The sequence below is a fragment of the Armigeres subalbatus genome, chromosome 3 (assembly GCF_024139115.2).
Source record: "Armigeres subalbatus isolate Guangzhou_Male chromosome 3, GZ_Asu_2, whole genome shotgun sequence".
In the NCBI taxonomy this organism is placed as follows: Eukaryota; Metazoa; Arthropoda; class Insecta; order Diptera; family Culicidae; genus Armigeres; species Armigeres subalbatus.
Window position 1 is genome coordinate 248,958,869 of NC_085141.1, and position 18,998 is coordinate 248,977,866.

At 43.3% G+C, this 18,998-nt stretch overlaps 1 protein-coding gene across 1 annotated transcript; it reads left to right on the forward strand.

Annotated features, from left to right (window-relative positions):
• Positions 1–300: 300 nt before the first annotated feature.
• Positions 301–17,059, forward strand: LOC134223328 (chromatin-remodeling complex ATPase chain Iswi). The gene is made up of 4 exons (XM_062702477.1): positions 301–493; positions 638–885; positions 13,446–15,816; positions 15,963–17,059. Exons 1-4 carry the CDS (start codon positions 443–445, stop codon positions 16,371–16,373), a joined length of 3,081 nt encoding a protein of 1,026 aa, XP_062558461.1. The 5' UTR covers positions 301–442; the 3' UTR covers positions 16,374–17,059.
• Positions 17,060–18,998: the final 1,939 nt, after the last annotated feature.

The window sequence follows — 18,998 nt, forward strand, 5'->3', positions numbered from 1 at the left end:
TGGATTTTTCTCACAATTCGTACGTTAAACCTAACTTCGGAAGTGGTGCGCTGTTTTCATTTGGTGATGTGCTATACAGCGCACTACTTCCGAAATTAGGTTTAACGTATGGATTGTGAGAAAAATCCAATTTCAATAGCGATTTTCTACTAAATTTATAATATTAACCGCAGTCTTTCGTTTTATGACCAAAAAAAATTCCGTCGATCCCTGAGTGCGCGAAAACTCTCCACAGTTGCAAGCTTAGTTAAGGTTGGCAGCATTGGATGTCATCATTTGTCAATGATTACGAATTTGGCATTCATTTTTTCTTTCGGTGCATCAAACACGAAACCGCCGCTCTTTTGTGCCTCATCGGGTCTATCGTTTTTTAATTTCTTGGTAAATTTGTGAATTTTCAGTGAATATTTTGTGCGATAAAAACCTTAAACTACGCTAAAAGATGTCCAAGGAGGACGAGCCCGTTGAAACGGTGGATACGAATGAAAATTCGGTAAGTTTGAGCCCATAAACGACATTTAGATGTGAAGAGAAATTTCTCGACTCAGAATGGTGACATGACGCCTCCGCGTCCGTCTTGCGAAATTCGAAACGGCGAACCAGCTGATAAAATTTATAAAATTATTATTGTTTTCAGAATGAGTCCAACTCCGACACTACCTCGTCGCATACCAAGGAACCGGATTACGATGCTACGCTGGAAACGGACCGCGGCAAGCGGTTCGAGTTTTTGCTGAAGCAGACGGAGATTTTCTCCCACTTCATGCAATCGGCCCCAAAAGGATCGTCGAGCAGCCCACCAGCCAAGGCGAAGGGCAAGCCGAAGAAAGGAGGTGACAAGGGAGAGAAGCAACCCGCCGCGAGCACCAGTGGCGACCCGGGAGAGTGAGTAGTTTCGGTTTTTGTTTTGTACGCAATGCCACGGGCGTATTCAGAGGTTGGGCCATAAGGGGTTTGTAATTTTTTTACTGTCGTTATACGCATATTTGTCCCATGTTTGCTGGAATTCCTTATGTACATGGGACAATTATGCGTAGAACGGCAGTTTAGGTTTTGCAAATTTGCACTTGCCAAAAATAGTTGGTATCTCTATTTTTTGCGTTTTTAAGGAGAAAACATTGTTTTCCCTCTCTCGTACAACAAAGTTGTACCGAAAAGGCTATAGGATTACTCCAAAAATAAACTTTTGATAGAAGGTCCGGAGACCCATAGTGTTATATACCGATCGACTATCCATATTTATTTATTATTATTAACATCAACAGGCAATAGAGCCCAAATGATGTGTCTTAAAACTATAAAACAATACAACATTGGTATTATCATATTCACTGAAGCAATAAACAATCATAAGCTACAACAGAAACTAACACTTGAATATCTAAATTAACAATAATTGCAAAAAAATAACTAGCTGATATACTGGATACCACGTAGTACGGTGCTTGCTTACAAATTCTCGACATCTGATATACTGGGGCCATGTAGACGCATCCAAAGCAATGGATCTCCATTTATTATCAAGAACGACCTTGAATGAAATATAGTCCATTTCTTCGCACGACTTCCATCTTGATACGAGCTTTGTAACATTATGTGTTTCTCCTATTCCCGTTATTCCGAGTGAATTGCATACTAAAGTATCGATTTCTCGTTCTGTTACCCGATTATCGATGTTTGATAGCAACAGTGAAAACGATTGTTTCGCTTTAGCACCAGAGTTGATATTTGAGCCAACACTGCAAGAAACCTCCAGTCCAATAAATATTTCATCCAGAGCCTTTGATGAGGTGATCGGCGTAGAACTCTGTCTTGGCGAAGATGTATCGTGCATTTTTTGCGCAAAGTCTTCCAATGTCTTCACAATGTCGGAAACTTGGCATTTCAATATGCTTATTTCGCTCATTATTTGTCCTTCTTCCGTCGCTTTTGGCCCAGTGTGCTTCTTCACATGATCTCCATCGCACGCTTGGCACTCATCGGTTTGAAACAGCAATGTAGATAAAGTACTCAAACACTCGTTGCAAAACCACATAACATTATTAATCAAAACATCCACAGTAGCTTGATTGAGTCCAACACAGTGTGCGTGGAACCTTTCGCAGCACCTACCTCCGCATACAACAAAAATATCTGTTTTGATGTTTACTGGTTTAGAGCACTTTGGACAATCCATGCTGCGTGTGTGAACAGGTGTAATGGAGTCCCGGAGAGATGATTCCACAGCAAAAATAATAAATTCGAAGCTTCGGCAGAGACCCGTTCTTGAGCAGTAATTTCTATCCGCCAAACACGAAGATCATACAGCAGGGATTCTGTTGAGCGTTCTTCTTCAATTATAACAAGCGGAAAGACGGTTTTAAATCAGATTTTCTCGGCAACAGAAAAGTGAACCAATGTAATCGTCAGATACACAACCACAACGACTGAGGCGATGTCTGTATGTGTACACATTTTGTAGACACACTTTTTAAAGCTTAGCATTACCCAATTTAATCGCAACAAGTTGAATTTGATGGCGAATGCTGTCCCTTTTGCTTGTTATTGAAAATTGTCCCGATCGCGCAGTGCATTTGGGAATTATTGAAAAATAATTCATAAAAAATATTTATGCTCTTTTAGTGGAATGTTTTCAACTGTCTAAGACGAGTTTAGTACATCCCATTTAATTCCACTTCGAATCAATATACTGCCGTTATACTCATAAGTCAAGACAAAATTTTCAAAACGACTTATCTGCTTTTGTAAACAAAGATTCAAACGACGATTTGACGAATCTGATAGCTCTCCCATGCAAACCAACACCACCAATAGGTAGGTGAAGGTTTCCGCTACATATTGATGGTATTGGTTTGCGTGGGAGAGCTATCAGATTCGTCAAATCGTCGTTTGAATCTTTGTTTACAAAAGCAGATAAGTCGTTTTGAAAATTTTGTCTTGAAGTATCCCATGTACCGCCATCGGGGGTGACAATGGGTCTGGGGGGTGAGAATGGGTCATCGCTCTTACTGACAGCCTGGAGGTCGGATAACAAAATCGTTCAAAAAGGTCTCTTACATTTTAGTTTTCTTGCGCTGAGATACATTCAATCTATTCTACAAGCATTCTAAGTAGTTGAAACAGTGACCTATTGTCACCCCCGACGACGGTACATAGGAATCCCAACAAATATGAGAAAAATATGCGTATGACGGCAGTATAGGATCACTCCACAACCGATATTTTGATAGAAGGCTCGGAGACCCATAGTGTTATATACCAATCGACTCAGCTCGACGAATTGAGGCTCGTCTTTATGTGTGTATGTCTGTGTGTACAAAAAATGTAAGACACTTTTTTTTACTAAGCCTCATCCGACTTGCTTGCATTCGACGCGGAATCCATCCTAATTTTTCCAATTTTTCCCATGGAAAAAAAATTCAAAATCGATTTTTTTTAGGTTGCTGCAGATCATTCAAATAAACGCAAATGAATGTGAATTAATAGAAATAACTGAGAGCTCCCCTTTCCAGAGGGGGAGGGATCTCGAACCATCTTAAGAACCTTCCCCGACCGAAAAACCTCTGCATACAAATTTTCACGCCGATCGGTTCAGTAGTTTCGGAGTAAGGTTCAGACAGACAGAAATTCATTTTTATGTATATAAAATAGATAGATAGATTATATTAGAAAATGCTCCAACAGTACGTAGCCTAAAGTTTTCACCCCAAACCTTACGATTTGGCGAACTTGAAGGCAAATTTCGTCATTTGGTTGGGCTACCCGTGCAAAGTTACGAAGCTACTTTGCCAAGATTAATGATTGGTTTACGTAACTTGTCATTAGCTGCACCGCAGAAAGTGGGAGAAGATGAAAACAGACCATAGCGGTTAAAACGCGCTTGGGTTGGTGTGTCTACGGACCTCTGTGATTGCAACGTTGATGTAAGACTTGATAACATGCTCAAGGAGTACTTTTGCATGGAGGATATAGGAGCAGTTAGCAAAGTATTGGAATCGAAAGATGAAACTAGAGCCAAGGACATCTTGAAACGCACTACGAAAAAAAGAGGCGATCGTTATCAAACAGGACTTCTTTGGCGGTACGATTTTATTGAAATGCCAGATAATTATTCAATGGCGCTTCGCAGGTTGGAGTGCTTGGAAAGGAGAATGAATCGAGATGAGACACTAAAAGCGACTGTCCACCGACGAATAAAGGAGTACCAGGACAAAGGATATGCCCATCCTGCCACGGAGGACGAGCTGTCGAGTGCCGACCCAAAACGCATTTGGTACTTAACCGTAAGTCGTAACCAACCCGAAAAAAACGGAAAAAGTGTGGAATGCGACTGCTGGAACAAATGGAATTTTGATAAACTCGGTGCTCATCAGAGCCCGACCATTTGACTCCTTTGCCTTTTGTCTTAGACCGTTTGCAATAACTAGTTACATTACGGAAATGTTCGACATTCTCTACATTTCCTGTTTCGAAACCAACCCACTGAACCTCCTACCATATTTCTCATGGATGTTGCCACCTTTGGGGCAACTTGTTCGCCCACTATTGCTGAGTACATCAAGAATGAAAACGCTAACGAGTATAAAACCAAATATCCGAGAGCAGTAGACGGAATTTTGAAGAGTCATTATGTAGATGACTATATTTGGACAGTTTTGACACCGTTGAAGAAGCGAAAAGGGTCGCGTCCGAAGTACGATATATACATTCTAAGGCAGGATTTGCTCTCCATAACTGGTCGTCGAACTCGAATGCTATTTTGGAGTATCTGGACGAGTTGCCGCAGTCTGTGGTGAAAAATCTGACCTTGGAGACCTTGACCTTGACTTGGCATGCAGTGGATTTCAGAAAACGACATGCTATCTTTCTCCATGATGTTTTCGACAGAAATCCAGGCCGTAGTTGAATCTAATACCAGACCCACAAAACGACAAATGTTGAAATGCATGATGTCTATCTTTGATCCTTTGGGTCTCTTGGCTTCCTTTTTGATTCATGGCAAAGTGTTAATGCAGGAGGTTTGACGAACTGGAATCAGTTGGGACCAACCTGTGAACGAAAAGATTTTCGAACAATGGCAAAAGTGGATTGCATTCATTTCATTTATTTAGTTTACATCTAAACAGATAACACTGAATCAACAATTTGACGCCACAATACACGGTTCGAGGCCGCATCTCTCCATCCTCGGATACGCCCCACGCTCGCCAAGCCGTTTTGCACCTGGTCTGCCCATCTCGCTCGCTGCGCTCTACGCCGTCTCGTACCCGCCGGATCGGAAGCGAACACCATCTTTGCGGGGTTGCTGTCCGGCATTTTGCAACATGTCCTGCCCATCGTACCCTTCCGGCTTTAGCTACCTTCTGGATACGCGGTTCGCCGTAGAGTTGGGCAAGCTCATGGTTCATTCTTCGCCGCCACACACCGTCTTCTTGCACACCGCCAAAGATGGTCCTAAGCACCCGTCTCTCGAATGCTCCGAGTGCTTGCAAGTCCTATTCGAGCATTGTCCATGTTTCATGTCCGTAGAGGATTACCGGTCTTATTAACGTCTTGTACATGACACATTTGGTGCGGTGGCGAATCTTTTTCGACCGCAGTTTCTTCTGGAGCCCGTAGTAGGCCCGACTTCCACAGATGATGCGCCTTCGTATTTCACGACTAACGTTGTTATCAGCCGTTAGCAAGGATCCGAGGTAGACGAATTCCTCGACCACCTCGAAGGTATCCCCGTCTATCGTAACACTGCTTCCCAGGCGGGCCCTGTCGCGCTCGGTTCCGCCCACAAGCATGTACTTTGTCTTTGACGCATTCATTACCAATCCAACTTTTGTTGCTTCACGTTTCAGGCGGGTGTACAGTTCTGCCATCATTGCAAATGTTCGGCCGACAATGTCCATGTCATCCGCGAAGCAAATAAATTGACTGGATCTATTGAAGATCCCCGGTTGTTACACCCGGCTCTCCGCATGACACCTTCTAGCGCAATGTTGAACAACAGGCACGAAAGTCCATCACCTTGTCTTAGTCCCCGGCGCGATTCGAACGAACTGGAGTGTTCGCCCGAAATCTTCACACAGTTTTGCACACCATCCACCGTTGCTTTGATCAGTCTGGTAAGCTTCCCAGGGAAGCTGTTCTCGTTCATAATTTTCCATAGCTCTACGCGGTCTATACTGTCGTATGCCGCCTTGAAATCAACGAACAGATGGTGCGTTGGGACCTGGTATTCACGGCATTTTTGAAGAATTTGCCGTACAGTAAAGATCTGGTCCGTTGTCAAGCGGCCGTCAACGAAGCCGGCTTGATAACTTTCCACGAACTCGCCATTCACTAATGGTGACAGACGACTGAAGATGATCTGGGATATCACTTTGTAGGCGGCATTAAGGATGGTGATCGCTCGAAATTTCTCACACTCCAGCTTGTCGCCTTTCATGTAGATGGGGCATATAACCCCTTCCTTCCACTCCTCCGGTAGCTATTCGGTTTCTCAGATTCTGACTATCAGTTTGTGCAGGCAAGTGGCCAGCTTTTCCGGGGCCATCTTGATGAGCTAAGCTCCGATACCATCCTTACCAGCTGCTTTATTGGTTTTTAGCTGTTGGATGGCATCCTTAACTTCCCTCAAGGTGGGGGCTGGTTGGCTTCCATCGTCCGCTGAACTGACGTAGTCATCTCCTCCGCTGCCTTGACTTTCACTGCCTGTACTCTCAGCGCCATTCAAATGTTCCTCGTAGTGCTGCTTCCACCTTTCGATCACCACACGTTCGTCCGGCAAGATGCTCCCATCCTTATCCCGGCACATTTCGGCTTGAGAACGGCACAGCTGTTCCATCTCCTCGCACTCCGCTTTTTCCAGGTGGCGTTTCTTCTCCTGAAAAAGGCAGGTCTGCTGTCTCCGCTTCCGTCTATAACGTTCCACGTTTTGCCGGGTACCTTGCTGCAGCGCGACCGCCCGCGCTGCGTCATTCTCCTCCAGAATCTCTCTGCACTCATCGTCGAACCAATCGTTCCGTCGACTTCGACCCATATACCCGACGTTGTTCTCCGTTGCGTCGTTCATGGCTGCTTTGACTGTATTCCAGTAGTCCTCAATAGGGGCCCCATCGAGCTCACCCTCTTCCAGCAACGCTGCCTCGAGATGCTGCACGTATACAGTGGCGACATCAGGTTGCTTCAGTCTCTCTAGGTCGATGCAAAATCCAAGGAGCAGGAGAATTAATGCTCCCTATTTGTCAAGTGATCATTGCTTGATGCTCTTGCTTAATTTTGGAAAATACTGCATCATTGATTTGAATCCTTTCATTGGATCCTAGATAAAGGCAAACACGTGGTGCGTATTATTAGTAACCGGTTTGCTTTCCACTTCGTCGCTTTCCATCACATCACTTTCCACAATCGAAGACGATTGTTGTTAGCAACTGGATATTGTGTCATATTTTGCTTCTGTAATATGAAAAATTACATTTGAAACAAAGTGAGAGGTTCGAAGACCAAAACTTCAATTAATTGTGTTGAAAAATTAATTGCCCTACTTATTTTACATTTTATGACTCTTCCAAATGTGGTGCTGAGGCTTCCGATGTTATTTTCCCGAATATGAAAATATTTAGTGCAACTAGCATTTCAAACCAGTCAAACATAATTGCATTCCACTACTTTTTATTCGAACTATCCGGTTTCCATAAATTTGCGCAGTTCCAGGTTTTCCCATATGTTTTGTTAATTCCAAACCACAATTCTTACATGATGAAAGTTTCAACATAAATAGCATTAGGTTTCGTGCAACAGATAGAATCGCCAGTTTCATTACGAAGAGCTCTATAGATTAGGTGCTCGGAAGTAGAGATGTCGTAAAATTCCGATTAATCGATTAGTAACTAATCGACTACACTCGATCCTTGTCGATTATTGAATCGATTAATCATTGGATAGTAATCGATACAAAATTAATCGATTATCACAACGATGAATCGATTAATCGAGGTAATCAATCCAATTGCGACATCCTTATGATGTCGTAAAATCCTGATTAATCGATTAGTAACTAATCGATTATTCTCGATTCCTCTCGATTATTGAATCGATTAATCGTTTGGTAATAATCGATTCAAAATAAATCGATTATCACAACGATGAATCGATTAATAGAAGTAATCGATTAATTTGCGACATCTCTACTCGGAAGATTGTTGTCTACATTTTTTGCTGCTGCTGTCAGCTATAAGTTTTTTTTCGTTAAAATAAACAGTATATACCCTCATTCGACACAGCATTACCATGTGTTGTGTCCTAATACTCGAATCATATACATATAATAAAGTATAAAAAACTAGAAAGTTCGACGAGAGATTCAAACTCTCACTCAAAAGATTGACACAATTGAATATGACACCACTAGCCACATAACCGCATAGCCACCTTTGAGTTCCATGCTTCAAAGGGCAATTTGATGCTTCGATTCACAATTCAGTTGATTATCGCCTGAAATGATTTGAATCAATGATGCGATATTTCCAATCAAGTGTGCAAAGGAGCAATTGAAAGCGAGGATGTAAATTTATCCCGATTTGAATCATTTTTTCAAAGCATGCTTTTGCGAATCATTCTCAAAAGAGGATGCTCTTTGAAGACTGCTTCCTTGGATTCGTTACTGACGAATATCGAATGAAATTTATCAGATTTGTTGAGAAATGATGAAACTAGTTTCTTTCTCGGAAATTGCTGCTTTTCCGCTGTAAAATTATTCAAAAAGTAGTCCACACTTGGAAGCTGAAATCTGGAATAACATTCGGAACTAACGCTATTGAAAAACTGTAATTTCTATCTTTATGTAGCTTCGTCTTCTTCTCTATCACTACGAATCTTATAAATTTCATCCGACTTCCGTTGATATTTTTTTCAAAATCCCCGCCTAGTTGCACCTGAAATATCGCTTACCTCTGCGAAGCCTAAATATGTTTAGGTTATGTGTACGTGAGTGTCAAGTCAATCTCACGTGAAAAGTATGGTGGATGAGAACCATATTTGTTTTCAGGTAAATCTGACGTGAAGATTGTTTTCAATGCTGTTTTCCGCAAATACCGAAGCTGCAATCACACAAATACAATCTCACTTACATTGTTTACGAGTACATACAAACATATTCACCATGATTTTTAGTAAAAGTTACGTGAATTTCAGGTGAACATTACTAAGGGGTCGTACACTTATTACGTAAGCAATTTTTTTGGGTTTTTCAACCCCCCCTCCCCCCATGTAAGATTTTTTTCATACAAATGATTTTTTATTTATATGGAGCGTAAGATATTGACAACCCCCCTCCCCCCTATAAGTGATTACGTAATATGTGTACGGCCCCTAACGTCACGTAACAATCGTCGTTTGTTCAAGACAGATCAGTTACGTGATTTTTCACGTGAATATGACGTGATGATTTTTTAGAGTGTAGTTTTGCCATGGGAAAACTGTCAAAACGCACGCAAACGTATCCACTCTAAAAGAAACGTATCTTCTAAGAAAGAAGAAAGAAAAACCCAGATTAATCCACCTAGCGGCGATGATGCCTTTCTCGTGCATCGTAAAATGTACTGAAAAAATCACATAGGAAAGGTCAAAAAAGCACTTTAGGGGGATAGATCGCATATTTTCTATCATTTTGCATGTTTTTGCATTAATTACTATGCATTCCCACCATTCTTGGAAAAACAATTTTTTTTCGATTTTGAAATTTTTTTTCCAAGGGGGGACCCTTGGGAAAAAACAATGATTTTTCAACAATTCCGAAATGCAAAGTCCGATCAGGCCAATTTTCAATAGCAAACAATGGGACCGCATTCCCCGTCGAATGCGACTTGTTGCGAGTAAATCGGATAATGCTAAGTTCCAAAAAGTGTGTCTACAAAATTTGTACACATACACACATACACACACACACACATACATACATACACACAAACAGACATCACCTCAATTCGTCGAGCTGAGTCGATTGGTATATAACACTATGGGTCTCCGAGCCTTCTATCAAAAGTTTGGTTTTGGAGTGAAATTATAGCCTTTACGTATACTTAGTATACGAGAAAGGCAAAAAGGAAGAATGAAGGATGAAAGAAGGAAGAAGGAAGAAAAAGAGAAGAAAGAAGGATGAAAGAAAGAAGAAGGAAAACAAATAGAAGAAAGCAAAATTTTGTTGATCGCTTGACAGGTTGACTTCAGCTCTTTGTTATGGTTCGAATTCAATTCGCTTTGCTTGATTTTTCTGATTCTTCTGATTCTTGCACACAAGTAGTTAGGAATGGCCAACGGAAACGTTATTTTACGAAATTTAATTAAGAATTTTGTAAGCCTTGTCGTTCACAAGGTCACGTGGGTCTCCCGTGACGGCTTTACAGAAAATCAAATCGACCACATCTGCATCAGCCGATAATGGAAACGGAGCCTTCTTGATGTACGGAATAAACGTAGTGCCGATATCGCGTCTGATCATCACCTCCTCATCGGCGAAATACGCCTGCGCATTGCGCGGATTCGTCTGCAGGAGGAAAGAGTTGGACGACGATTCAACACACGCCGACTGGAAGATGCCACGATGAAACGGTCCTTCGTTGAAGAACTGGAGACGCGTGCTGCAGATATTCCGGAAGGTGGCAGCGTGGAAGACCAATGGACCGCCATCAAGAATGCCTTCATCACCACCAGCGAGAACAATCTGGGCGAACTACGCACCCAGAGAAAACAATGGATCACCGATGAGACCCGGAGAAAGATAGAGGAGCGAAGAGAAGCCAAAGCCGCGATAGAGCGATCGAAAACCAGAGGAGCCAAAGTCTTAGCCCGTCAACGATACGCGGCTCTTGAGAAGGAAGTAAAACGCTCATGTCGACGGGACAAGCGAGCGTGGGCAGACTCTCTGGCCGACGAAGGAGAGAGAGCCGCCGCAACCGGGGACATTCGCCTCCTCTACGATATCTCACGACGCTTAAGCGGGGCGAAGATGAATGCAACGATGCCTGTGAAAGACGCGAATGATCAGTTATTGACCGACCCAACTGACCAGCTGAAACGCTGGTTCGAGCACTTCGAACAACTTTTTCAAGTGCCAGCAAGCCATCACCACCTCGGCATGACCTGCCTAGGATCCGACGTATAACACGCGCCCGAATTCAAAAAGTAGTCCACCCTTGGAAGCTAACATCTGGAATAACATTTTGAACTTTATGTAGCTTCGTCTTTTTCTCTATCACTACGAATCTTATAAATTTCATCCGACTTACGTTGATATTTTTTTCAAAATCCCCGCCTAGTTGCACCTGAAATATCGCTTATCTCTGCGAAGCCTGACCAGCTGAAACGCTGGTTCGAGCACTTCGAACAACTTTTTCAAGTGCCAGCAAGCCATCACCACCTCGGCATGACCTGCCTAGGATCCGACGTATAACACGCGCCCGAAGCTCCATCACTGCTAGAGATTCAAACAGCCATCCAAAGCATGAAATCGAATAAAGCCCCAGGGGTCGACCGCATATCAGCCGAGATGCTCAAAGCTGACCCCATGACATCCGCTCAACTACTGCATCGTTTATTTCGTAATATCTGGGACATCGCAACTTTCCCGGTCGATTGGATGCAAGGTATCTTAGTGAAGGTGCCCAAAAAGGGTGACCTGACTGTATGCGATAACTGACGAGGCATTATGTTGCTGTGTACCGTTCTCAAAGTTCTGTGCAAAATTATCCTAGCCCGGATTCAGGAGAAGATCGATGCGACTCTCCGGCGGCAGCAAGCCGGATTCCGTGCCGGAAGATCCTGTGTGGACCATATTGTCACGCTCCGCATAATTCTGGAGCAGGTCAACGAATTCCAAGAGTCCCTTTACTTGGTATTCATTGACTACGAAAAAGCTTTCGACCGTCTCAATCACGAGAATATGTGGGGCGCCCTGAGACGCAAGGGAGTTCCTGAGAAAATCATCGGCCGTATCGAGGCACAGTACGAGGCCTTCTCGTGTAGTGTGCTGCACAATGGGGTCTTGTCCGACCCTATCCGGGTCGTAGCTGGTGTGAGGCAAGGATGTATTCTATCACCGTTACTGTTCCTCATCGTAATCGACGAGATTCTGGTAGATGCGATTGACCGTGAACCAAACCGCGGGCTGTTATGGCAGCCTATAACCATGGAGCACCTAAATGACTTCGAATTGGCGGATGATGTTGCACTCCTCGCGCAACGGCGCTCTGATATGCAGAGTAAGCTCAACGACCTTGCCGAGCGCTCCTCTTCGGCAGGTTTAGTCATCAACGTCAACAAAACCAAATCGTTGGATGTAAACACGGTGACTCCTTCCAGTTTCACAGTAGCCGGGTAACCAGTGGAGAATGTTGAAAGCTTCCAATATCTTGGTAGCCAAATGGCGGTACCAAGATCGACATACGCGCACGGATAAAGAAAGCAAGGGCTGCCTTTGCGAGTTAAAGAAATATCTGGAAAAACAGGCAGATAAGTGAACGCACCAAAATACGAATTTTCAACTCTAACGTGAAATCTGTGCTGTTATACGCTAGCGAAACATGGTGTGTATCAGTGGAGAACACTCAACGGCTGCAGGTGTTCATTAACAGATGCCTGCGGTATATAATTCGGGGCCTCACAACTGGATCTCAAACAACGAGCTCCATCGTCGTTGTCACCAGAGGCCGATAACAACAGAAATTCGTAATCGGAAGTGGGGCTGGGTCGGCCACACTCTACGTAGGGGCGGAAACGAAATCTGTAAACAAGCATTAGACTGGAACCCAGTAGGACATCGCAGCAGAGGCAGACCCAGAGGCTCATGGCGGCGAAGCCTCAATAAAGAAATAAAAGAAGTCGACCGAAATCTAACCTGGCAACAGGTTAAAGCGATAGCCGGGCAACGCTCAGGATGGAGATCTTTCAAGTCGGCCCTTTGCACCACCGGAGGTGTACAGGACCCATAAGTAAGTAAGTAAGTTGTCGACAAGAAATAATAGGTTTCATTAACCTATTTTGCCTTCCCAAGGCATAAACTGATTCACACTTCTTCTTCTTCTTCTTCTTGGCATTACATCCCCACACTGGGACAGAGCCGCCTCGCAGCTTAGTGTTCATTAAGCACTTCCACAGTTATAAACTGCGAGGTTTCTATGCCAGGGAAGTCGATTTTCAAACCGAAAATTACCTAGACCGACAGTGGGAATCGAACCCAGCCACCTTCAGCATGGTCTTGCTTTGTAGCCGCGCGTCTTACCGCACGGCTAAGGAGGGCCCCTGATTCACACACATTTCCTATTTTATCACCCCAAATTTCACAAGGGGGAGGAGGGAGGTGTGCTTTGGTTGGTGATAAAATCGGAATATTACTGTAGTTTGTTTTAGAGAATGTAGGAAAGATAACGTTTGACCCTTTAACATTTGTTTTGCAGCCATCGCCATCGAAAGACGGAACAGGAGGAAGATGAGGAGCTGTTGGCGGAAACGAACATCAAACCGAAAACGGTGTTCCGCTTCGAAGCGTCCCCGCCGTATATCAAGGCTGGCGAGATGCGAGACTACCAAATCAGAGGTCTGAACTGGATGATTTCCCTGTACGAGAATGGAATCAACGGAATTTTGGCCGATGAGATGGGTCTGGGAAAGACGCTGCAGACAATTTCCCTGCTGGGTTATTTGAAGAGCTTCCGAAGCAATCCAGGACCGCACATAGTAATCGTGCCCAAATCGACGCTGCAGAACTGGGTCAACGAGTTTGGACGGTGGTGCCCTTCGTTGCGTGCGGTTTGCTTGATTGGAGACCAGGAAACCAGGAATGTATTCATCAGGGATGTGCTGATGCCTGGGGAATGGGATGTCTGCGTAACATCGTACGAAATGTGCATCCGAGAGAAGGCCGTTTTCAAGAAGTTCAACTGGAGATACATGGTCATAGATGAGGCCCATCGTATCAAGAATGAAAAATCTAAACTTTCGGAAATTTTGAGGGAGTTCAAGACAGCTAACCGCCTGTTGCTGACGGGAACGCCGCTGCAGAATAATTTGCATGAGTTGTGGGCTTTGCTGAATTTCCTGTTGCCGGATATTTTCAACAGCGCTGATGATTTTGACTCCTGGTTCGACGCAAATGAATGCATTGGTGACAACAAATTGATCGAACGTTTGCATGCGGTGTTGAAGCCTTTCCTGCTTCGTCGATTGAAATCGGAAGTAGAGAAGAGGCTGCTGCCGAAAAAGGAGGTCAAAATCTTTGTTGGGCTGTCCAAGATGCAACGCGAGTGGTATACGAAAATTCTCATGAAGGATATCGACATTGTGAACGGAGCTGGTAAGATGGAAAAGATGCGTCTTCAGAACATTTTGATGCAGCTTAGGAAGTGCACCAACCACCCTTACCTGTTCGATGGTGCTGAGCCTGGTCCACCATACACCACCGATTATCATTTGTTGGAGAACAGCGGCAAAATGGTCGTTTTGGATAAGTTGTTGACCAAACTTCAGGAGCAGGGATCTCGAGTACTGGTCTTCAGTCAGATGACACGTATGTTGGACATTTTGGAAGATTACTGCTACTGGCGTGGCTATCAGTACTGTCGTCTGGATGGTCAAACCCCCCACGAGGATCGTACGAAAATGATTGACGATTACAATGCTGAGAACAGTACGAAGTTTATTTTCATGTTGTCCACTCGAGCTGGTGGATTGGGTATCAATTTGGCCACCGCCGACGTAGTCATTATCTACGACTCCGATTGGAACCCTCAGATGGATTTGCAGGCTATGGATCGTGCTCACAGAATTGGACAGAAGAAACAGGTCCGTGTGTTCCGTCTTATCACTGAAAATACCGTCGAAGAGAAGATCGTTGAGCGTGCGGAGATCAAGCTCAAACTGGATAAATTGGTTATTCAACAAGGGCGTTTAGTGGACAACAAAACGAATCAACTCAACAAAGATGAAATGTTGAATATCATTCGGTTCGGCGCCAATCATGTGTTCCAGTCCAAGGACTCAGAGATCACCGACGAGGACATCGACCGCATTCTGCAGAAAGGTGAGGAAAAAACCGCCGAGCAAACTGCCAAGCTGGATAAAATGGGCGAATCTTCACTGCGTAGTTTTACCTTGGACACGGAAAACCTCGAAAACCGTTCGGTCTATCAGTTTGAAGGAGAGGATTATCGTGAGAAACAAAAACTGCACGCTCTTGGCTCCTGGATTGAACCACCGAAACGCGAGCGCAAAGCCAACTATGCAGTTGATGCGTACTTCAAAGAGGCTCTCCGGGTGGCCGAACCCAAAGCACCGAAAGCTCCCCGTCCTCCGAAGCAACCAATCGTACAAGACTTCCAGTTTTTCCCACCGAGGCTGTTCGAGCTGCTCGACCAGGAAATCTACCACTATCGTAAAACGGTCAACTATAAGGTCCCCAAGAACCCGGACCTGGGCATGGAAGCAACAAAGGTCCAACGGGAGGAACAGCGTAAGATCGACGAGGCGGACCCGCTCAGCGATGAGGAGCTGCTCGAGAAAGAATCGCTGCTAACGCAAGGCTTTACCAATTGGAACAAACGCGACTTCAATCAGTTTATCAAGGCCAACGAGAAGTTCGGTCGGGATGACATTGAAAACATTGCCAAGGAGGTGGAGGGCAAAACACCGGAAGAGGTTATGGAGTACAGTGCGGTCTTCTGGGAACGTTGCCACGAGCTGCAGGACATTGAGCGGCTGATGGCTCAGATCGAACGAGGGGAGGCGAAGATTCAACGCCGAGCATCGATCAAGAAGGCTCTGGACAGCAAGGTAAGGGCAATTACATAAAGAATTTAGGAAAAGACCGAAAGGTCTAAATTTGTTAAACTTTAATCAACTTCTTAACTGCTTTTTGTTTTGTTTTAAATTTATGCAATTTTCTGATATTCTTTAATTTTAACTCTTCTTTACAATAGATGTGTCGCTACCGTGCCCCATTCCACCAGTTGCGCATCGCGTACGGCAACAATAAGGGTAAGAACTACATGGAAGAGGAGGACCGCTTCCTGGTGTGCATGCTGCACAAGTTGGGCTTCGACAAGGAAAACGTCTACGAGGAGCTCCGAACGTCGGTTCGCTCGGCACCCCAGTTCCGTTTCGATTGGTTCCTCAAGTCGCGTACGGCGCTGGAACTGCAACGTCGCTGCAACACGCTGATTACGTTGATCGAGCGCGAAAATCAGGAACTGGAAGAGAAGGAACGGCAGGAAAAGAAGAAGAAGACTGCACCAGCGGGCGGAACGCCGAAACCGGCCGCCGGGAAGCGCAAGGCGGAAACGGCCACCACTCCCAGCGACAAGAATAACAAGAAAAAGAAGAAGACCTAAAAAGCTTTTCTGGGGAAGTGATTCTAATTTTAGAAAATATGACAAGAAAACATTCGTAGTTTTACACCCAACCTTAGTTTGATTAGAACCGTGGCTACAAAATTAAATCCACTCGTCGTTTCATTTTTGCCCATCTGTGACAGTTCTCAGCATAAGATTTATGCTGTTTCAACTCAACAACAGTCAACAGTGATTAAATTATTTTCTCAGTAAGTACATAATGTTATTCCTACTTTACATCTAACAAAGATGAAGTATTCAGAAGATCTGTTCAATGCATCTTTTGTTGTTTGGAATTACTTTGCGAGTCTTGTGAGGCTAACAAACCGATTCAATGTTTGACACAGTTTGAACTCATTTTGTTACCTTGGTAGTAATTCTGAAGACAAATAATGGAAATAATGGCTTGTTCAATGAACAATGTTCATGTTGAAACTGACTGAATTACTTAACATCGTCAATGTGTTCAAACTATTGTTAATGAAGTGAAATTCATCACACGGATCTCGCATCGTGAATCCAACCTGGTTTTGTGCACTATTTAGTTGTATAAAACATAAAACACTATCATTAAAATATAAAACATAAATGGTGTCTTCATATCTTTCTATTCGAAAATATGATCATTAACGCAAGAAATATAATTAGCGCTCACTAGTGATATATCGATAGTAGTATTACAATAATCAACATTATTTATTCAGGAAAGAAATGCCTTTTAGATCGAGAGTTTTTATCAAGAGCAGCTTACTTCCTAATCGCCAATCAACGCAAGCATGTGCAAGCCGAAGATCAAGGGCCGTTTCTTCAACTACAGTATCATCAACGAAGGGTGTCCCGTACCGTAGCTAGCTACACGTTCGCCTTATAAGCGATTCCCAGCCCCCTCACCAACCTTCGTCCAGTCACTGGAAGACATGCTCAGTCATGGGATTTAATTTATTTTTGTTTCGTCAACCAACGTACATTAATAGTGCAGGCCTGGTAGCGGGTCACTTTTTAGTGACTTGGTCACTTTTTTTGGGTCAGTCACTAAAAAGTCTCTTTTTTCGACCTCAAGTCACTAATTTTTAACTATTTTAAAACTTTCCACTATTTTTCGTGAGCATCGTCGTGAAATGAGAAAAAAAGTTGAAAAAATTGAAACTTTATCCGTCGAAAGATGATTTATTCACGACGGACATGAAATGACGAATTTAAAAAAATACCACTTAGTACTTTTTGACCCGAACGCTGTTCGGAACTTCTTCGTGACTCCAGATTCGCTGTGAATCTCGGTGTTGTCATTAGATTCTCAACAGCGATTAATGAATCAGATACAGTGGTTGGTTTCCTACCATCCGCTGCCGTACCCAGGCACTAACGTATATGTAAAAATAGCCGGCAAGAGTTAACCACCTGAAGTTTGTATGGCGAAAGACATCTAACGCGGGTTTTCTCAACAGTAGGAACTTTTTACGAAAAACTATTTGGTACCAGTTATGTAGGAAGGTGTTGGCTACTACGCCTACCAAATATTTTTTCGATTAAGGTGCTAATTTTTGATATATTAAACATTAGATCCCTTTCGCCATACTGATTTTCAAAAGTTAACTCCTAGTGTGCCGCTGTAAGCACGCTCAAAGCAGGCGATTCATTGAAGCGGTTTTTTTTGTCACAGTTTATGATTGGGTATATAGTAATGAAAGCAGGATGGGCATAGCGGATTGAGGTTCTAAATATATTCACAAAACGGGTGTCCTACGAAAGGCTGAAACACATAAGGCTGAATGCTCATAGGGCTGAACTCAAAAGGCTGAAATTATGAAAGGCTGAAAGTATCAGAAGGCTGAAACGTATCGAAAGGCTGAAATTGATGGGATGAAATTAATCCCAACCATACGATCAACTATGTTGAGTGGTTGGATAGTGAATAATTGATAAAGAACAGAGAATAATGAATAAAGAAGAATAAAGAAAAAAGAATAAAGAATAAATAATAAAGAATAGAGAAGAATAAAGAATAAAGAAGAATAAAGAAGAATAAAGAATAAAAAATGAAGAATAAAGAATAAAGAATAAATAATAAATAATAAAGAATAAAGAGTAAAGAAGGGGGAAGCCCATATGGCATAATGCCATTTGGCATAATTCCGTTTGGCATAAGGCCGTTTGGCATAATGCCATTTGGCATAACGATTTAAATGTCTAAAGGCCATTTGGCATAAAGACCATTTGGCATAACGACCGTTTGGCATAATTTGTTGGGTACCTCGAGGCCATTTGGCATAACGACCGTTTGGCATAATGACCATTTGGCATAATCCTCGAAAAATGAATTAAATACAACGGGCCGTTTAGCAAAACTACCATTTGGCACAAAAAAGGTTAATCGTAGGAATATATCGACATTGTTGTTTCATAAGGGCGAAAGTCGCAAACGTAAACATTGACTTCTTCTGCTGATTTCAGGAAGGTTGAAGACTTTTGGCGATATTTTACACTTCTGTTTGATAGAAGGCGCGGAGCGCCACCAGTTCCAAGTGATTGTTAGCTGGGAGCGGTCCTAGTTGTTGAGAAATTTGCAGGAAAAGGCATTGTTTACGATTGCGAGTATGCCAGGGCTATGCTAAGAGCTCATGTTTT